The 17,808-nt window shown below is 37.5% G+C and overlaps 1 protein-coding gene across 1 annotated transcript in view; it reads right to left on the reverse strand.

Moving 5' to 3' along the window:
- Positions 1–2,845: 2,845 nt before the first annotated feature.
- The window catches only part of LOC147624321 (MADS-box transcription factor 23-like), a 200,279-nt gene continuing 185,316 nt past the window's right edge, over positions 2,846–17,808 (reverse strand). The window contains exons 2-5 of the mRNA XM_086819821.1: positions 3,688–3,769; positions 3,405–3,460; positions 3,188–3,287; positions 2,846–3,028 (exon numbers count right to left, since the gene is read on the reverse strand). Of these exons, the coding sequence (XP_086675947.1) occupies positions 2,846–3,028; positions 3,188–3,287; positions 3,405–3,460; positions 3,688–3,769 (421 nt within the window). The remainder of the gene's footprint in view (positions 3,029–3,187; positions 3,288–3,404; positions 3,461–3,687; positions 3,770–17,808) is intronic.

The following is a 17,808-nucleotide window of genomic DNA, read 5'->3' on the forward strand; positions in this document are numbered from 1 at the left end:
TATAAAAGAAGAATAACATCATGAAGGTCAATCTTCAGAACAAGAGCTATCATCCAATGGCGAAACACTGTCTTGAATATAATGAGTTAGTAACCACTGAACGAAGTGATGAAGATAAATCTAGGATTGTTTAATGTTTTCAAAAACTCCAAGTAGACGGTCTTCCATCTGTTGAACTAAAATTTTATGCAAGTGGCTTCCAAAAACTTGGGAAGGATAAGAACTAGCTTCAAATCCTCACTATCATTTTATGGTACACGGTTTTTTGATGATGATAACAGAAATGCGGTTAATCCTATATGGAATGAGGAGCTTGATGTAAAAAAACTCCATGGTAAAAGGATCCATTAAAGAGTTTAGTGGAGGTGGAAAACCAATAGGGATGGGGGAGTTTATTTAATTAACATGACTAGACTTATTGGAATTAAGGAAAAAGAAGATTGGGATGTAAGACCCGCTCGTTTATGGTTGCATTTTCTCAATGGTAAAAACTTTGTTCGCAAACTAGGTCTTTTATTTTGTGGCACCAACAACAACTTCATGTCTTACTAAAGACAAGATCAAACCAATTGACAATCAAATGGTCAATTATTTGGGAGTGTGCAAAATGGTGTTTTACATTGCAGACAACCGCACCAAAGGTAGATTCTTTGTGATGTCTCCTATAGAATTATCTAAAGATCTTTTACTTGGAAGGAATTGAATGGGCCATTATCGATGTACTATTGACTGTGATTCTAGAACTACCTCATTAAATATTTCAGGTCCAGAAGTCAATATCCTTATTTTCGAAGATGAATCTCAAAACTTGCCGGATGAAAAAACTCTATTAGTTGTGCCTTCGAATATATTGCTTGGACACTCAACATGTGAACACGCCTCCAAAGATGTCCTGGATTTAGCTCTATGTAACCGCATGAGTTCACACCGAAGCAGCTTTACACACCCACTAGATAGAGGCATCTAGCTGTACGACAACCCCAATCTCAGCGATCATTGAAAATGGCTAGCTAAGTGTCTTCTCAGAGCTCAAAACTATCCTCCCAATGACTTGATTTGGGTACCTAAAGCCACCAACTTCCAGCAATGACACATCCAACAACACAAAAAACCAAAGGTCTATAGAAACCATGCTTCACACAAAAATCCCTTATGAAAAACTCACCAACCAGAGAAGGAACACATTTAACAAGTGTGGATCTCTAAGACACTACTTTTAGCCCAAGGTTATTACAAAGGGATGAGATCCATGTGGATTCCAAAACAAAAAATGGTTGACACCTTATATAACAAACTTACTAAACGAGGCCATATCCTAAGTGTTGTCAAGGTGGCTTATCCACATCCCACTACTACCAATTGCATGCAAATCAAAGATTGACCATTGTTCCCACATCAGTGTCATGAAGTTCAAAGTTTGCTTGAAACAACATTACATGGTAAGACTAACTCTCCAACTTATCAAACTACTGTTGGCCCAACGACTTTCACACCAAAAGTTAACAACTCGATTTTAATTGTGAGAAATGTTTTGTGCTTGGTTGCTAATAATTGTCATGGTCTTGTAGGATAATAGATCGCAGAAGAGTACTTATGTACAAGTAATAAAGTGGTGTGAAGCTACTTCCATGGCCATAAAGTCTCCTTTGATTTGTCTATCTGGAATTGTGCAAGCGTACCTCACTCACAGACTGAACACCTAAGATCGAGACCTCCTCACTCAGCTTCTTACACAACACGATAAATTTGCATTCTACATGAGTAGGACTGCACACATTAAACACTCTAAATTTTTGTGACCCATGCACCAAATCCTTGCAATAAAAAAAGAGACAAGGAGAAAAAGCCTGAAAGCTTGCGGGCTTGATTGTTAACAATATCTTGCAATAGTTATAAAAATGACAAACTTGCATCAAGAAGCAACAAATTAGCATGTTAATCAAGGTTTCAAGGGTGTTGTATTTTCCATAATTTATGTCTTCAAATTACATCACTATTTTCCCAATTCTTTGATTATGCTGCTTCATGCTTTTCATTAGACCTATGGTAGATCGATTCTCTTGCCTCAAATAGGAGCTTTAGAAGTTTCATCTTTTGTATTTAACTTAAAAACCAAACTTGGGTTTTTAGAAGTGAACTCACACTCCCAAATTGGCTAAAGGTGCAAGAAGGTTGTTAAAAAGGGATTTAAGAGCTATATTGAGTTGGTTTTTCTAAGGACTACGTGATTGGACTTAAATGTCGGGGTTCAGTATAAGAAAATGCTTGAGGCAATGTTCGATGATCAAAGCTAGCCTTTTAATGTCAATATCATAATATAGTTTTTAAATACTTGAGATTCTTTTGTACGTTGAAATGTTAAATTATTATCCATGTATATTTTCATTATTTATGTAAAAAAGGTAACCTTTCCTTGAGATTTTGTATATTTTTAAGAGGACCTCTTGAGTTTCTATGCTAGGTTGTGAAGTTCAAGGTTGAACAATGCTTTGGTAAAAATCAATTGCTCGAACGTTATGTATGGCATGCAACATTGCAAACGAGTTGCCATATTACATTATCTTCTATCATCTTTCAAGACTCCATAGGTTTCTTTGAAAGCTTTGAGCATGTACCATGCATGTGGAGCTCGCTTAGAGGCATCTCCATAAGTATCGTTTGTCTCCTACATAAATCACTTCATCAGCACTCTTAGTGTAGAGAACATCAAATCCCACCTTTGAGGGTTTCTCCCTAGTCTATGAGAGTACTAAAACTCGAAGCCTTCACAGGGCAACAAAGTCCTTCAAACTTTCAAGAGAAGCCCTCGAAGAAGGTCACAATTGAAAAAAAAATCTTCACTAGGTCAAGCTAGTTTATAGCCTTCGAATTTCAAATTCAAGGTTAGGATAGGCCTTCGAATTTCAGCCTGGGTACTCCAGATAATCATGATGGCCAAAGAGCCATCATGATTATCCAAAGAGCCAATGATGGGCGAAATCTCTAGATAATCATGATCAATGTTTAAACTACAAGTCATTAATAACGTCTAATGTAACCAGCACAGGTCAATAACATTGTGGTACTCAGGATTATAGCATTATATAACGTCAAATCTCTAAAATGTGCAACCATATTGAGGGTGTTCTTAAAGTATGTCATCCTTTGGAAAGTTGAGTACGTTGAGAATTAAACCAAGAAGGCTTACCTTTCGAGCTGTCACACGGCACATATCCATTACTGTCTGTTGCTCAAGCTGGTGGAGCTCCTTCAAGCTTAGCGTTTCGATGTCTTCTCCTGATAAGCGTCTGTGTAGCAACCCATGTTTGAACATGTTGCTGATAAAGCTCAATTCTTGCTCATAAATAATGATTAAACATGCTGCTCAATTTTTATTGGTTGTGAAAAACAAAAACAGTACTCACTTGCTCATGGATTTTAGGCAATCCGATTGATGTTTAAGTCGGCCAACTTCATCAAGCTGCCAATACTGCCTATGTTAATCAAAGATTCTTTTTGATGCAAGCTTCCATGAGCTAACAACCTCATTATAGCTGAGACACAAACAGGGGCCGATTTCTGAAAGAGACATGGATTGATATGCATGCATACGATAATTAGGCGTGCTTTATAGGTGATTAGAGGAATCAATCCAACGTTTATTCCACCAAATACATAGACGATATGCAGGTGTGCACGTAATCTTACGTTCTTTTTCTCGATAGACTGATTCTCGTTTTTCTTTTCATCGCTGCTGGCTTCTGCATGTCGTTCAAGAATCCTCTTCATACTTTAACTCACAATTAAAACAAACCGACTGTATTAGCTCACTTTTGCACTACAACACACACACCCCGGATCAAAGTAGCTTAAAAAGCATCAACCTCGCAACAAACTCAAATCCAGTGAACCTAAGGAAAGGATGACATCGGATTAATTTCACGAAATAAAACAAACGATTTAGCCAATATATAGAAATAAAAAAGAAGGGAAACTATAAAATTGATATAAGAAAAAATTGTTGTGAATCCTAGGTAGCATTCCCAATTACAAGCGATACTTTACTTTCCAATAACCAAAGCAATTATAATTGTTTATAAGAAAAACGAATATACTGCGTTAGTGTAATAATGACAAATAAAGATTCAATTGGTGAATCCACAGATCGGAGGACCATGGGCAGCTCCTGTTCGTTGTTCCTCCACTCATGTCGGTGTGTCGGTGTTTCATTGTCTCATGTTATCTCAAAGATCCTAGCTCGAGGTGGATTCCGAGGAGTCTAGCTCACTTTCTTCTCTTTACACAGGCAGATTTTCCCTGTTTATCTCCTTGCCCACAGGGCAGATCTCTAAACCCCCTCTCCCTCTTGATACTGAAAGTGTGCATTTTTTCCAGAAATTACCACCCCTTAGATAGGTTTATGTATATACCAATACAGGGTTTAGGCTATTTCCGATACTTAATAAACATTAAAGTGCAATCCGACTCCATGAGAGTACTAAAGGGAGATTTGAACCCAGGACCTCATGAATGAGTGTCCGAAGCTTCAAATGTTATTCTAAGACAGCATGCAATCCTCTCTCTCTAATCTCTTCACAACATTACATTACGCTAAGAATATGAAAGGTGAAGCTGAAGCTTTGAAATTATTTTTTGGACAACAAGACCTTTAGAGAAAAAGTGCAAGCATTTTCTCTCCACTCTTTGGCACCCATCGAGAATGTCTTTTTAGTCTTGAATCACCTTTAGGGTGACCTGGACCCCACTAAGGGGTAGGAGTTGCTCAAAGATGCAAAGGTAATGGAGGTGGTCCAGTGCTCTCAAGGTTGACTTTGCACAAGAATCAAAGTTTTGCACAATGCTGGGTATGTATGGCATGTGGTTAAGTGAGCTGCCCCTTTGCTCTGAATCTTTGGTTACTTACGCTCTTTGGGAGATCATGCATGTCATGAACACCCTACTCAAAGAGACACCGATACTATATATAATTATCTGGGGTATCTTACGAGTACATGCTCTTTTGTATCCACATTCTACAAGTTGAAGTAGTCCCCTTAAGAGATTTGAGACTAGAAAAGGGTACCCGCTCAGTGGAGGAGAGGGGCACTGCAGTGACCATGGAGAAATCAAGGGGGATACTATTGATTCTTGCATCAAGACAAACCACTAGGGACTCGGCGGAGTATGGCGCATTAGAGTTTGAGAAGGAGTGTAAACATTTATTTATTATCTTCAAAAAACAATCATGGGCAACATGCATGTATGCATGAGCTGTGTCCAATGTGATCTCCTAAGCACAAAACATGGCAGCAACATCATGGTATGGTTGATGTAGGTCCGATTCTCGCAGATGGAGAGAAGGAAGCTAATGCAGATGGCTATGAAGTTGAATAAGAAGGACAGGGGCAAAGAGGGCGCACCTAGCAGAGGACCCGAAGAGAGCGGATGATACCATGTTAGAGATGCTTCTCGCAAGAACAATTGCTAGTTGATGCACACAGAACAATAACAAGGCATAAGAGACAAGGCAACATAGTATAAATGTATTATGTACATTGATCATTAGGTAAATTTTGACTTTAACAAGATCCATGTCATCAGTTTGCTAGAGAAAAGGGCATCATGGGTGAACTTTATGTATCTTACGTCAAAACCCCCATGTGTGACATACTATCATCCCAAACCCTTGAAAAGTAGATTCAAAATCTACCACCTCAAAAACATTTAGAGTTGATATGCTTATGTTATGTCTTCCGCACTAAAAGGTAGATTCCAACGATTGTGATATCCATGATACAATTTCAAAGCTTCCATAAAAGCTAAACTTAACAATAGAGTACCTCAAATCTTACCTTTTGCCTTTGGTTGTCTAGCAATACCCTTCGTCACATTGGTGGATCAAGGTATGAAATAGGAAGAATTGATGATGAGAAGACTAGATCCAAGGAGAGATAGACCTTACGGGCTATCCACATGAGCGATAGCTTAAACAAAAATGTTTGTGGAACCATCCATTTTGCTAGTAGTCACGTCATGTGACACACAATATCCTTGAAACCTTTTGGGTTATGGAGTAAAGGAATCGGTAACTTAACCATTGAAAATACTTGTAGAAGTTGCTCAAATTTACTCTAGATGTAATGAGAAACAATCTTTCGTTCATAAGAATTGACTTATTAAACTACATGGATATCAAAATCATAGGAACCTACCTTTTAGTAGGCAAGAAATATCTTGATCATATTAACTCCATAAGTTTTCCTAGTAATAAGATTAAAGACCCTGTAGTCATTCCTAGCAATAAGATTATAGACCCTATAGTCATTTCTTTCACCCATCTATGGTAGCTAGGGATTTATGCCTTTAAGTTGCTAAATTAATAAACCTAGCATTTAAATGATCATGTAAAGGGTGTCTCATATTTCATGGGATTAATGAAGAGTATCATTTTAAGCCCCATTCGATCTAGGCAGACTTTGTACTTGATCAGCATATATTGAGGCACCGAGAAGGGTAACTCTTTTGTGTACTGACTCGATCAATTAGACCCATATCGATGGGATATGAGGCCTTATAGAGAAACTATATCTTGGTCATTATCAATGTTAATCGGTGGTAGTATGTTCCAACAACTATTTTCACCTTCTCGGTCCCATGGCCACATTTTTTACACAATCAAATTTTGATTAAAATCATATTATGAACTATGCATAAGGAGTATCTTCTCATGCATTGAGATCTATGCATGTCATAGCTCCATGCATTAAGCTCTTACACATAAGAACTTGTGCAATGAGCTCATGGATGGGTAAACTCTATGCATGTAATAACTCATGCATTATGAGAGCTATATGCACGTAATAACTCATGCATTATGAGACCCCTATACATAAGAGCTTCATGCATGAGAGATATGAATAGCAAGGTTCATGCATAATATTCATGGATAAGAGCTCTTACACTTTATGAAAATGAGAGATTTACTGTTTGACCATCACAAAAAGTGCAATATATTATGCATGTGAGAGATCTTATACATTGTGAGACATTTCATACATACAGAGTTCTCATGCATGAGAGATGTGAAGCATAGAGAGATCTCATGCATATAGATCTTTTGCATGAGAGCTTGCATGCATAGAGATGTCTCTTATGCATAGATCTTATGCACGAGAGCTCTAAAACATAGTTAGATGTCTCTTATGCATTGAGATCTCATGCACATAGAATAAATTGATATCTCGTGCAAAAGATCTGTAATATTGAGATCTCATGCACGAGAGCTCTAAAACTTAGTTAGATGTCTCTTATGCATTGAGATCTCATGCACATAGAATAAATTGATATCTCGTGCAAAAGATCTGTAATATTTCTCGTGGAGAGAGCTCTTACACTCTATGTAGGGATTTCTTTCGCTCTATGCAAATAGAGCTCTCAAGAAAGGTGCATAGAGCTCTCATGGATTTTTAGAGCTCCTATACTCTTAACAAAAATGCCATTGCAAAATATAGAAAATGAGCATTGGGTTTAAAGCTTATCACAAGAGAATGGAGAGCTAGTAGAGAGAGTGGGGAGGACCTAACTGAAGCACGACAAGGACCTATGCAAAGCAATGATAACAAACCATACTCTTAAGCATTTGTGTGTCTTCTGTATAGAGATATCTCTCTTGGGAGCTCTTACAGACTATGCAAATGAGAGCTATAAATAAAATAGATCTCTCATGCGAATGAGTTGTCAAGAAAGAAGAGCCCTCATGTATGTATATAGATCTCATGCATTGTGAGAGCTCTTATGCATAGAGCTCTATTCCATTGTGAGAGCTCATGATAGCAAAATATTTGTAAAAAATGAGAGATCTCTTTCATAAAACTCTTATAGTCTCTCTCATGGAAAAGAGACTCTATACATGAGATCTCTCATGCATAGACCTCTTACACTCTATGGATGAGATATCTCATACAAAACAACTTTCAAGAGATAATATATCTCTTATTATAGTCTATGCATGAGAGATCTTAAATTATATGCAAATAAGAGATCTCATGCTGCAAAACATTTCTTATGAACGAGGTTTTCTAAAAGAGAACCATCCATGTGAGAACTCCATGTGAGAGCTCTTACATGTGAGAGCTCTTATGCTCATGCATGTGTGAGCTCTATACATGTGAGAGATGTATGAATGTAAGAAATCTTTTAAATTATGAGAGCTCTATGAATAAAAATATCCCAATGCATGAAATCTCCATGTGTAGCAAGTTTCATGCACGATAGCTCTTACAATCTATGCAAATGAGAGATCTCATGTATAAGAGCTATCATGCATAAATAGATACTCTTGTCTTGTGAAAAGAACACCCATATTACATGCCACAAAGTGTGCTATGAAAAGGAGAGTGTGGTAGGTGTGGAAATCCAAATCCACCACACTCACTAGCTCAAGGCTAACCAATTACAAGTGGTAATGTAATTTCCAATAACCAAAGAAGATATTGTTCAAGAGAAAGATGAATATACTATGTTAGTGTGATAATGAAAAATTAGTGAATGTTTTAGATGCCTATTACTTTCTTCTATTTAAACAGGCAGAGTCTCCCTCGTCTATCCCCTTGCCCACCTTGAATTAGGATAGACCTCTAAACCCCCTCTCCATCTTGATACTGAAAATGTGCATTTTTTCCCTAAATTACCACCCCTTAGCAAGATGTAGTGTATACCAATAGAGAGTTTAGGTTATTTCCAAAACTCAAGATACAATAAGGTGCAATTGATCCCCATGAGGGTAATAAGATGAGATTTGAAACCAGTGAATGAGAGTCCTAGGCTTCAAATGTTATTCTAGGATAGCACACAATCCAAACTCTCTAATCCCTTAAAAACATTACATCACACTAAGAACCTAAAAGGTGAGGTTGAAGCTTTAAAATTTCTACAAAACCAAAAGAGCCAATAAGTGGCATCGAGAATGTCTTTTTAGTCTTGAATCACCTTTGGGGTGACCTGGACCCTACTAAGGGATAGGAGTTGGTCAAAGTTACAAAGGTGATGGATCATGGAGGTGGTCCAATACTCTCAAGGTTGACTCTACAAAAAAATCAAGGTTTTGCACAAAGTTAGGTATGTACATCCTTGGAGTTTTCATTCTGGCATGTGGCTAGCAATGAGCTACCCCTTTGATCTAAACCTTTGGTTACTTGTGCTCTTGGAGAGATCATGCCGGGTATGTACATTGCTAGAATTTTCATTTTGGTATGTGGCTAGTAGTGAGATACCCCTTTGATCCAAATCTTTGGTTACTTATGCTCTTCGAGAGATCATGCATGTCATGAACACCCTACTCAAAGAGATAATAATACTACATATAATTATATGGGGTATCCTACAAGTACATGCTCTTCTGTATCCGCATCCTACAAGTTGAAGCACCCCCTTAAGAGGTTTGAGAGTAGAAAAGGGTATCCTTTTAGTGGAGGAGAGGGGAATTGCAAACAATGATCATGGAGAAATCAAGCGGGGAGACTATTGATTCTTTCATCAATACAAACAACCAAGGAATTGGCAAAGTATGGCACAATAGAGTCTAACAACAAGGAGTGTAAATTTTATTACATTGTATCCAAAAAACAATCATGGGAAACATGCATGTATGCGTGAGCTGTGTCTAGTGTGATCTCCTAAGCACAAAACATGGAAACAACATCATGGTGCAGTTGATGTAGGTCCGATTCTCAGAGATGGTGAGAAGAAAGTTGTTGGAGAGGGACATCGGGTTGAATAAGAAAGGAAGGGACAAAGAGGGGGCACCCACCACAGACCCAAAGAGAGTGGGTAATAGAGATGCTTCCTTGACGTATACACAGAACAATAACCAAGCTGTAAAAGACAAGGTAACATAGTATAAATGTATTATGTATATTGATCATTATGAAAAAGTTGGAGCAAAAAAGGACCCTCTAACAAAAGCCATGTCATCACTTTGATAGAGAAAAGGGGGCCGTGGATGAGCCTTATGGAAAAACCCTCATATATGACATACTGTCATTGGAAAGCCCTTGAAAATGAGTTTGAAAATCTACCACCTTGAAGAAATTTGGATTTGATATGCTTATGGTATATGTTTCGCACTAAAACATAGATTCCAACGATTGTGATATCCATGTTACAATTGTGAAAGATTCCATGAAAGCTAAACTTAAAATAGATTACCTCAAATATTATCTTCTACCTCTAGTTGTCTCGCAATATCCTCCCTCACATCAGTGGATCAAGGTATGAAACAAGAAGAAGTGATGGTGAGCAGGCGCATAAATGATCTTCCTAAGATCATTTTAGGCTACTTGGAAAAGTGCATCATAAAATATGGTTATGCATGTATATAAATATTTCTTAAATGATTAGGTAAACTTAAAGTTATGCTACGAAGGGAAAGGTAAGGCCAATTTAACTTAGATGTTAGTAATAAGACTATCTAATCCTAAACTAGTCTTAATCATATGCCTATGGCTATGGTTCAAACTCAAGTTACACAAACCTTAGTGGACAACGCTAAGTCGAAAGGTGTTTTTTTCTTAAGGAATGCTTTTTGGGTAGATTTCTCAAATACTGTACCCAAATGGAGTCATGTACAGGAACTGAACAATATCAGGCAACAACAAGAGAATCAGTCAGTACAAGAATATATTTGATGTGCACATTAGATATTATCATTCTCGCTACTGAATTGATGAGAAACCAAGTCAACCAAGATTGATTTCATTTTTTCTTGAAGGCTTGAAAGATCAAAACTTGCACAATTACCTTTATTTGCAAAGGAAAACAACCTTTAACGAGTGTTGCATCGATGCTCTCAACTTTGATGATAGCATGTCTGGCATAGAAGGGTCTAAGAAATCTAGTACACCATCCAAAGCTCCTCATAGCATAGTCTCAAGAAGGAAAATGTCTAATAAAATGAGTGTCAAAGACATGGCTACTAGCTATGCTAAAGAAAATGGAAGAGAATTGGAAAGTACTTCCTAGAGATTCTAGAGAATACTCAAGGAGAGAGGGAACATGGTGTCCTTATTGAAAAGGTAATCAGAGTGGTAATGACTTTCCATTCAATAAGGGGAGGACAGAGTGGTTGTGTGGTTGCGACAGATACACTAATCATGATACCCGCAATTGCAAGTACAATCCTATGAATCACGATATAGTTCTTCTAGCTCTTCGTGCCACCACCCAATCTTTACCACTCCCTATGCCAACACATTGTAAGTAGTGGAGATCCTATGCCCCCTAGTAGCACTAGCCCCCTACCTAGAGGAATTATGAAGTTCCCTGAGACACCTCCCCCTACTGTAGGACTTCAACCTAAAGCTTGTGTTGTAACACCCATGATACACCTGGAGGCAGGACCACTCATTGAGGATGTCACCAACACTTATATTCCTAAACTAGATCCTATAGAGGGACCATGTAAGATTCCTCCCCCAACCCTTTTTTGATGTCTAGTATATTCCCCTGTAATCAATTCCTTTTCTGAAATATAAGAGATCTTGTTTGTGGCTGTTTTAACCTAGAGAGAGAAAATATTCTAGAGAGAGAATATTCAGATTTTGAATATTTTTGGATAGAAAAATATCTCTTATAATTCAGATGAGTTCCCCTGAATCAGAAATTTAAAAAGAATTTTCCAATGTGCAATTGGAATTAATTGAAAATAGGTATAAAGAACCTTAGCCTAAGGGTCTAGATTTTCAGAAATCTTTAGACTATGGTCCAATTAAGGTTTCTATGGGCCAATAGCATCAATCCATGTGTAGGGAGGAGATAAATCCAAATTGTAAAAAGAAAATACCCAAAAATGAGTAAATGCTCACATGAGGTGAAGAGTTGAAAATGTACAAGGTTTATTAGTAAAAAACTATGAGCAATATTAAAAATATGAGATATTTTGGGAATAATGATTTTATTATGACACATATGTAAGGAAGGGGGAGTCCCTTAAATGCTCACATAAGATGAAGAGTTGAAAATGTACAAGGTTTATTAGTAAAAAAAACTATGAGCAATATTAAAATGATTCCATTATGACACCTATGTAAGGAAGGGGGAGTTCTTTAAAGGAGGTGCATATTTCACATAAGATGAAGAGTTGAAAATGTACAAGGTTTATTAGTAAAAAAACTATGAGCAATATTAAAATGATTCCATTATGACACATATGTAAGGAAGGGGAGTTTCTTAAAGGAGGTGCATATTTCTCTTAAATGATTTTATTATGACACATATGTAAGGAAGGGGAGTCCCTTAAATGCTCACATAAGATAAAGAGTTGAAAATGTACAAGGTTTATTAGTAAAAAACTATGAACAATATTAAAATGATTCCATTATGATACATATGTAAGGAAGGGGAGTTCTTTAAAGGAGGTGCATATTTCACATGCTTGAATGAGTTTTAAACTCATAAAAATTAAGATATTTCATCTCTCCTCTCTCCTCATTCAAGTCTAGTTCCAAAAAGTTAGCTTAATTGACCTAAAAATGGTCAAAAAGTGACCAAACTGACTTGGAAAATTCTAGAATCAGTTTGTTTGGTTAGGAGCTCAAATTTTCCTATAAATAGAAGCCTTCCCTTGTTGAAAAAAACATAGTCTCTTATGCTTTGTTACTCTACTCCACCTAAGCCAAAAATATATAGTCTCTTATGCTTTGTTACTCTACTCCACCTAAGCCAAAAATATATAGTCTCTTATGCTTGTTACTCTACTCCACCTAAGCCAAATTAGATAGAGTCTTATGCTTTGTTACTCTACTCCACCTAAGCCAAAATATATAGAGTCTTATGCTTTGTTACTCTACTCCACAATTAGATAGAGTCTTATGCTTTGTTACTCTACTCCACCTAAGCCAAATTAGATAGAGTCTTATGCTTTGTTACTCTACTCCACCTAAGCCAAATTAGATAGAGTCTTATGCTTGTTACTCTACTCCACCTAAGCCAAAATATAGAGTGTCTTATGCATTGTTACTCTACTCTACCTAAGTCAAGAGTTGTGAATTCTTTAATAATTCACTAGTTTTTGATACTTCTCTCTTTCTTCAATCCCCATTGGTGGCTCCATCAACATACTAAACCAATTGATTGGTTGGGGGCCTCTACCGTGAATAAAGAATCAAGCAAATTATAAGGTAAGTATATTGAATTTTGATCTTTCTATAATTTCTCAATGATTCTCTCTTCTCAACCCCTCTCAAGCTTGAGAAGTTTAATTGGTATGGAAGTTAATTGGTGAATAGTAGTGAAGAGTTCATAATTTAATAAATGCTATAGAAGTTAATTTCCATTTATGTTTAAATTCTAATGGTTTTTATGTAATTTCTCTCTCTCACTCAAGAAATGGTCATACTCATGAACCATTCTCAATCCAAATGAAGCTTTTCATAAAGCCTTTCCTTAATCCAAGATTAAGCTATGCTTGAGGCCAAATTAATGGCTTTTTGCTATGCTTTTAGTTTATGCACATTGATGATTCAATCCATTATGGATTGATGACCCAATTAGAGACCATTCTAATTGTTTTCTTAATGATCCAATTAGAGACCATTATGGATTGATGATCCAATTAGAGACCATTCTAATTGTTTTCTTAATGATCCAATTAGAGACCATTATGGATTGATGATCCAATTAGAGACCATTCTAATTATTTCTTTAATAATGAGCTTTATCCCTTAGAAAAAAATTGAGATTTATCAGTCATAGTAGCGGAGCTATGGCAAAATTTTTATAGAAATTACGCATAAAATAAATTCATTCAAAGTATAAAAAGAGGAATTCCTACCATATTCTAGGAACTATCATCCTAGATTAATTAAAAGAATTTTATTATGCATGGAGATGTGGATGTTGCATGTAGATGTAGATGTATGGATGTGAGTGTGAATGTGGAGGTGGATGTATGCATGGGACATGGATGTATGCATGTAGAAATAGATGTGTAGATGAGGATGTAAATGGAGATGTGGATGGATGCATGTAGATGTAGAGGTATAGATGTAGATGTGAATGGAGATGTGGATGTATACATGTAGATGTAGATGTATAGATGTAGATGTGGATGTGGAGGTGGATGGATGCATGTAGATGTAGATGTATAGATGTAGATGGGAATGGAGATATGGATGTATGCATGTAGATGTAGTTGTGAATGGAGATGTATATGTATACATGTAGATGTAGATGTATAGATGTAGATGTGGATGTGGATGGGGATGTATGCATGTAGATGTAGGTGTATAGACGTAGATGTGGATGTAGAGGTGGATGTATGCATGTAGATGTAGATGTATAGATGTGGATGTGAATGTGGAGTGGATGTATGCATGTAGATGTAGATGTATGGAGGTGAATGTGAATGTGGATGTGGATGTATGCATAGGGATGTAGATGTATGCATGTAGATGTGAATGTACGCATATAGTTGTGGATGTATGGATGTGAATATACGATTGTGATGTGAGGGAATCTGAAGTGATGAGATGGAAATGATGTGATGGGATGAGTATACATATAAATGGAATATGGAATAAGTAATGTAGATTGAGGAGGGATAATGTGGAAAAATGAAAGTTAAAATAGAAATTGTATTGTAAACTGTTTGTAAATGCTGTTTGTAAATGCTGTCTGTAAATGATTGTTTTATGTCAAGAATGCTGGGGGGAGCATTTTGACCGTCTTGTGATTAAGGTCGTGATGAGAAAGTTGCAACTGCTGACGGGGAGTCAATGAAGGACGTCTCGCGTAGCAAGGTCGACCGAGGTCTTGACCAGCCTCGGTGCGATTAAAATGGTGAGCTTCCGGTACGGTGGATGAGGGGCCAAGGAAGCGGCCTATGCGTGAAGCGCTAGGTTACCTGCGAAGGATCCTAGAGGGTGCTGACCATACGGTGCTCGGGCTCTGGGTCGCCTAGGATACCCACGCGTGCGTCGAGGAAGATATTGGAACTGAGTTGGAGTTGTTTTCTGAAATCGAGCATGGATCTGGTTGATTGACCTTGCTGGTCTTCAATGGATGAGTCCATGGCTCCTTATATGGATCTGTTGGTTGATCTTGCTGATCTTCAACGAGAGTCCATCATGTTAAGTGATTATATTGCCAAGTATTATGGGCTAGGAGCTATCGAAACGGCTCCTGAGCGTTCTAGTTGCCAATGATGCCATAGATACTTTGATGAAGGAATGATGGGAAATTAAGAATTAATTGGATAAATTGGAAGATGGTGATCAATGATACTATGGTTTTATTAAAGGATTGTTTTAAACTGGTTGAATCTGGTTGAAAAAGGCAATTTCATATTGGGTGTGTGAGTGGTGTGACTAGTTTTATTTTGCATGAACATCTGGCTAGGGGGCCTTGGAACTCTTTTCCTTGGTACCCGGGACAAAACCTAACCAAATTTTTAATTGGATCCCATCACTACAGTGGTTGGGCGGTTGGCTAACCCATGGGATTGGATGGGGTTAGGCTGGACTGATGGATCCGTAAATCGAGACTCAAACTTTTGTTTTTACGATAGAAAAAAATAAATCTCGGACAGTAACTGTTCTATGGATAGGAATCAATGGCTGTGCCTCTTGAATGGGGAAAAAAGCGTTGATCCCAATGATCCAAGTGCAAGTTTCTTCCTTGAACTGACTAAGTACCTTATAGATGTAATTGGATCATCTCGATCAGAAATGATCTTGACTACGTTAGAGTAAAAAGTTATCCTGGTGGAATCGCCCGTGCTTTCCGGTAAAGGAAGTTTTTCCGGGTACGGTTTTGGAACAACCGACGGACTAGTCTCTTATCCGGATATCCGTGGGCGAGGCCCCGAGTGTGGGACCCCTGTCCCGCGCGAGAAGCGCTACTTCCGCTGCCAGTAACCCGAATCCGTTGCTCGGTGGGAACAGGGATCTTACAGTTGGTATCAGAGCATTTGGTTAATAAAGATCAACTGAGAAGACAAATATATCAAAAATTTATCAAGAAACACAAAAAGGTTATAATTGTGTGAGATAATTCATACAATTTGATATTCAAACTGAAATTCGTAATTCGGTAATTGGGTCTTCAGATGGAAGTACCGCAATTATATAGAATCCCTGACTTGCTTGAGGCCTAGACATGATAGTATTTACCTTATAATTCCAAGGGCCGTGACTACCTGTATATAACGAGAGTATACTGCAGCTCTTTACTGACAGTATATACGAGTAAATCTAAGACTTGAAATTATAAGCGTTAATGCTATCTAGATGATGATTTCGAATGTGATTGATATGATTTTTAATTCTGTTTGAGAATGGATGAATTGATTTGGATTCTGATTGAAAATGCTGATTGAAAAAAAAATGTTGATTTTTAAAAATTAGTTGAAATATAATGAAACCACAATGAGGGGGAATGGGACGAGTCCCTGTGATGATATTCATAACTAGAATGATGATAACGAATTCAGCAAATCACTATGAGATTAGTGGATTGTGCTATCAGATTGCTACTGTTAATACTTGACCGGTAGATCAAGTTAAGGGATGTCAAATTGAGAACTTGCTTGACTCAAATTTCCGTGGGGAGGAATGTTCCGAAGGAAACTTTTCGGTCTAAAGGACCATTATCATGTTAAAGATATAAATGATATAATCTGAATGAATTGTTATTTAATGATGAGTTCTATATAAGGGATATTTATCCCAGTGTTCTGTTGGGTTGACTAGAATATAAGGAACCCCAGAATAAAATTGGATCTTAAGAAAAAGAGCTATCCTCTACCTTGCGAGATGAGGACATCTCGCACTTTTTAAGTGGGGTAGAATGTAAGATTCCTCCCCAACCTTCGAAGCATACAGGGATAAGAATCTTCCTTTCTGATCTTATAATTATTCCCTCTCTAAAATAAAAGAAAATTTCTGTTTAAAAAAGGAAGACCCTTTCCCTAGAATGCTTCTCAGGAGTCCCACCTGTTTTAAGGCTTTAGAACAATGAGTCCAGAAGTGAGAATCGGTGTTTTGGATACCAAGGTTTTGGTTTTCATTCGAGTACGGCCCAAAAGAAGTTCTTTATCTCTTGGGGAGTATAAGAAGTTATCCCCAAATTGTGACCCTTATATCTGAATTCAATGAAAGTAGGTGACTTAGCCTACAAGTTTCTTTTATTCCCTCATCTCAAAATTCTTAATGCCTTCTATAGAAAAATGTGTCAAACTCAAATCACGGAAAGACGGTAAAACTTCAGTGGCAAGTTACCGTTGGCTTCTAGGTTACGCTAGCTCCTTCCTTTATATAAGTCGTAACTTTTACTTGTCGCTCACAGTAATCTTACTCCCATCAATCTCCTTTCTTTCTTAATCTCCTTCATGGCTTGGCAACAGGAATTAGTTTTATCCCTGATGATTTCTCACCTTCAAGACGCAAGAGAGTCTGTGAAGAAAGACTTTATAGAACAGTATGAGCGCTCACTTTTTCCTCACCTAGGAACTTCTGTAGCTCAGACCAAATGGCGGACCTATCAAAACATAACTAGGGTAACACCCTGGGGACAGCAGCACTTTCGTAACAATGTCCGCTTGGCCATGGTTATTGAAGCTTTGGGTTTGGGTCCCCGATACTACTGTGTCATGAGATCAAGGCATCTTGGGTTTTCTGAGCGGGTCTTCTTACTGGCATGTTTTCTTCCTCACGAGAAGATATGCCTTTACCCCATTTTTGGCTTGCCTCTCAGAGGTCCTTTTGTTAGATCGCCTCATACCACTGAGATAGGTGCGGCAATAACCAGTAGAATCATTCCCATAGATGAGTTACC

The sequence above is a fragment of the Cibotium barometz genome, chromosome 25, assembly GCF_041138505.1.
Source record: "Cibotium barometz isolate CiBa-2024 chromosome 25, ASM4113850v1, whole genome shotgun sequence".
Taxonomy (NCBI): domain Eukaryota; kingdom Viridiplantae; phylum Streptophyta; class Polypodiopsida; order Cyatheales; family Cibotiaceae; genus Cibotium; species Cibotium barometz.